Below are 1,345 nucleotides of genomic sequence, written 5' to 3'. Positions count from 1 at the left end.
AAAACAGACATCTCAACTTAATGATTTTACTACTTTTCTACATATAGGAAAATGCAAGAGTCTGGGTTTACTGAATTCATTACTTTGATGTGCATTTTAACTATCTAGGATCAATATTCTGTCTGTCTCCATTCTGAATCCTCTCCAGGTGCACAGCTGCAATGGCTGATAGCTATGGGCACAACATTCTTTGTTTACTGCAATGGCAGGCTTTACTCCCTAGCACTACCTGCAATTGAGGTTTCCTCCCCAGGAGATAGCAGCCTGTCAGTATGGCTCAAGCGTTTGTGAACAGAAAATCCAGCCTGGGAAGGTGGTTGTGTTCATCAAACCCACCTGCCCCTACTGCAGAAGGGCCCAGGAGCTCCTCAGCCAATTTCCCTTCAAACAAGGGCTTTTAGAATTTGTCGATATCACAGCCCACAGTGACACCAACGAGATTCAAGATTACTTGCAACAGCTCACAGGAGCCAGAACGGTACCTCGAGTCTTCGTCGGTAAAGAGTGCATAGGTGGATGCAGTGATCTAGTAAATATGCATGAGAAAGGGGAGCTGTTGACACGGCTAAAACAAATTGGAGCTCTGCAGTAATTATAGAGCAGACCCCAGGCTGATATCCCCCTTGAGAGCTGGATGGCGTTGCAGATAATGACAGCACTTCCTGGTGGATGGACCTGGGGCTACGTTTACACAGCTACAGTAACTGTTTACTTAAAATTTTGAAATATGTTAATGCAAATACGGGGGGGGGCAAAAACAGCTTTTTTTTTCTTTTAACTTAGTATAAAAAGTAGACCAACTTGCCCAAAACAACAGGTCTGAGAAGTTCGATGGATGTCTCGCGTTTCTTGTGGATTGGCCCTTTGGATTCCAAAAGACCAAGACATGCTTAAGATTCACTCACTGACACAAAATATGTTCCTTTGCTTTGACACGTGTTCCTTACTATGTGTTCTCTACATGCTGGGGCTCCTCTACCTCAACACCAGTCTTTCTCAACTAAGTATATCCCAGACCCCCTGGGTTGAATCTATAGTTGGTTTTCTGCTACCGTCCAAAGATTATTTTGTTGAGTTTGACTTTATAGAATTCATATTAAGAAATCAATAGATATTCTGAATATGCTTTTTCAGAGGGTGTCTCCCTAGCCACCATCCCCACTCCACCTCCTACCCCCCTCCTACTTTGAGAATCACTGTTGTGAACCAGTGTTCTGAACTGTGACAACTCATATATCTCGTAGGAAATATTCAACAATCCTGTGAAGGGTCTGAGCACCCAGTCTGAGAGACGCCACTGAAAAGTTAAGCACGGTTGGTCTTCATTTTGTGCCACAGGGATCAG

The 1,345-nt window shown here is 43.8% G+C and overlaps 1 protein-coding gene across 1 annotated transcript; it reads left to right on the top strand.

Annotated features, from left to right (window-relative positions):
- Positions 1 to 272: 272 nt before the first annotated feature.
- Positions 273 to 692, top strand: LOC309792515 (glutaredoxin-1-like; the record flags this gene model as incomplete). The annotated part of the gene is given in 2 exon segments (XM_082602187.1): positions 273 to 291; positions 294 to 692. Coding segments are annotated over 2 exon segments (318 nt in total). The 3' UTR covers positions 593 to 692.
- Positions 693 to 1,345: the final 653 nt, after the last annotated feature.

The sequence above is a fragment of the Mesoplodon mirus genome (genome assembly GCF_964341445.2).
Source record: "Mesoplodon mirus genome assembly, chromosome: 17".
Taxonomy (NCBI): Eukaryota; Metazoa; Chordata; class Mammalia; order Artiodactyla; family Ziphiidae; genus Mesoplodon; species Mesoplodon mirus.
The sequence above is the reverse complement of the archived record's forward strand: the minus strand, read 5'-3'. Positions and strand labels throughout refer to the sequence as shown.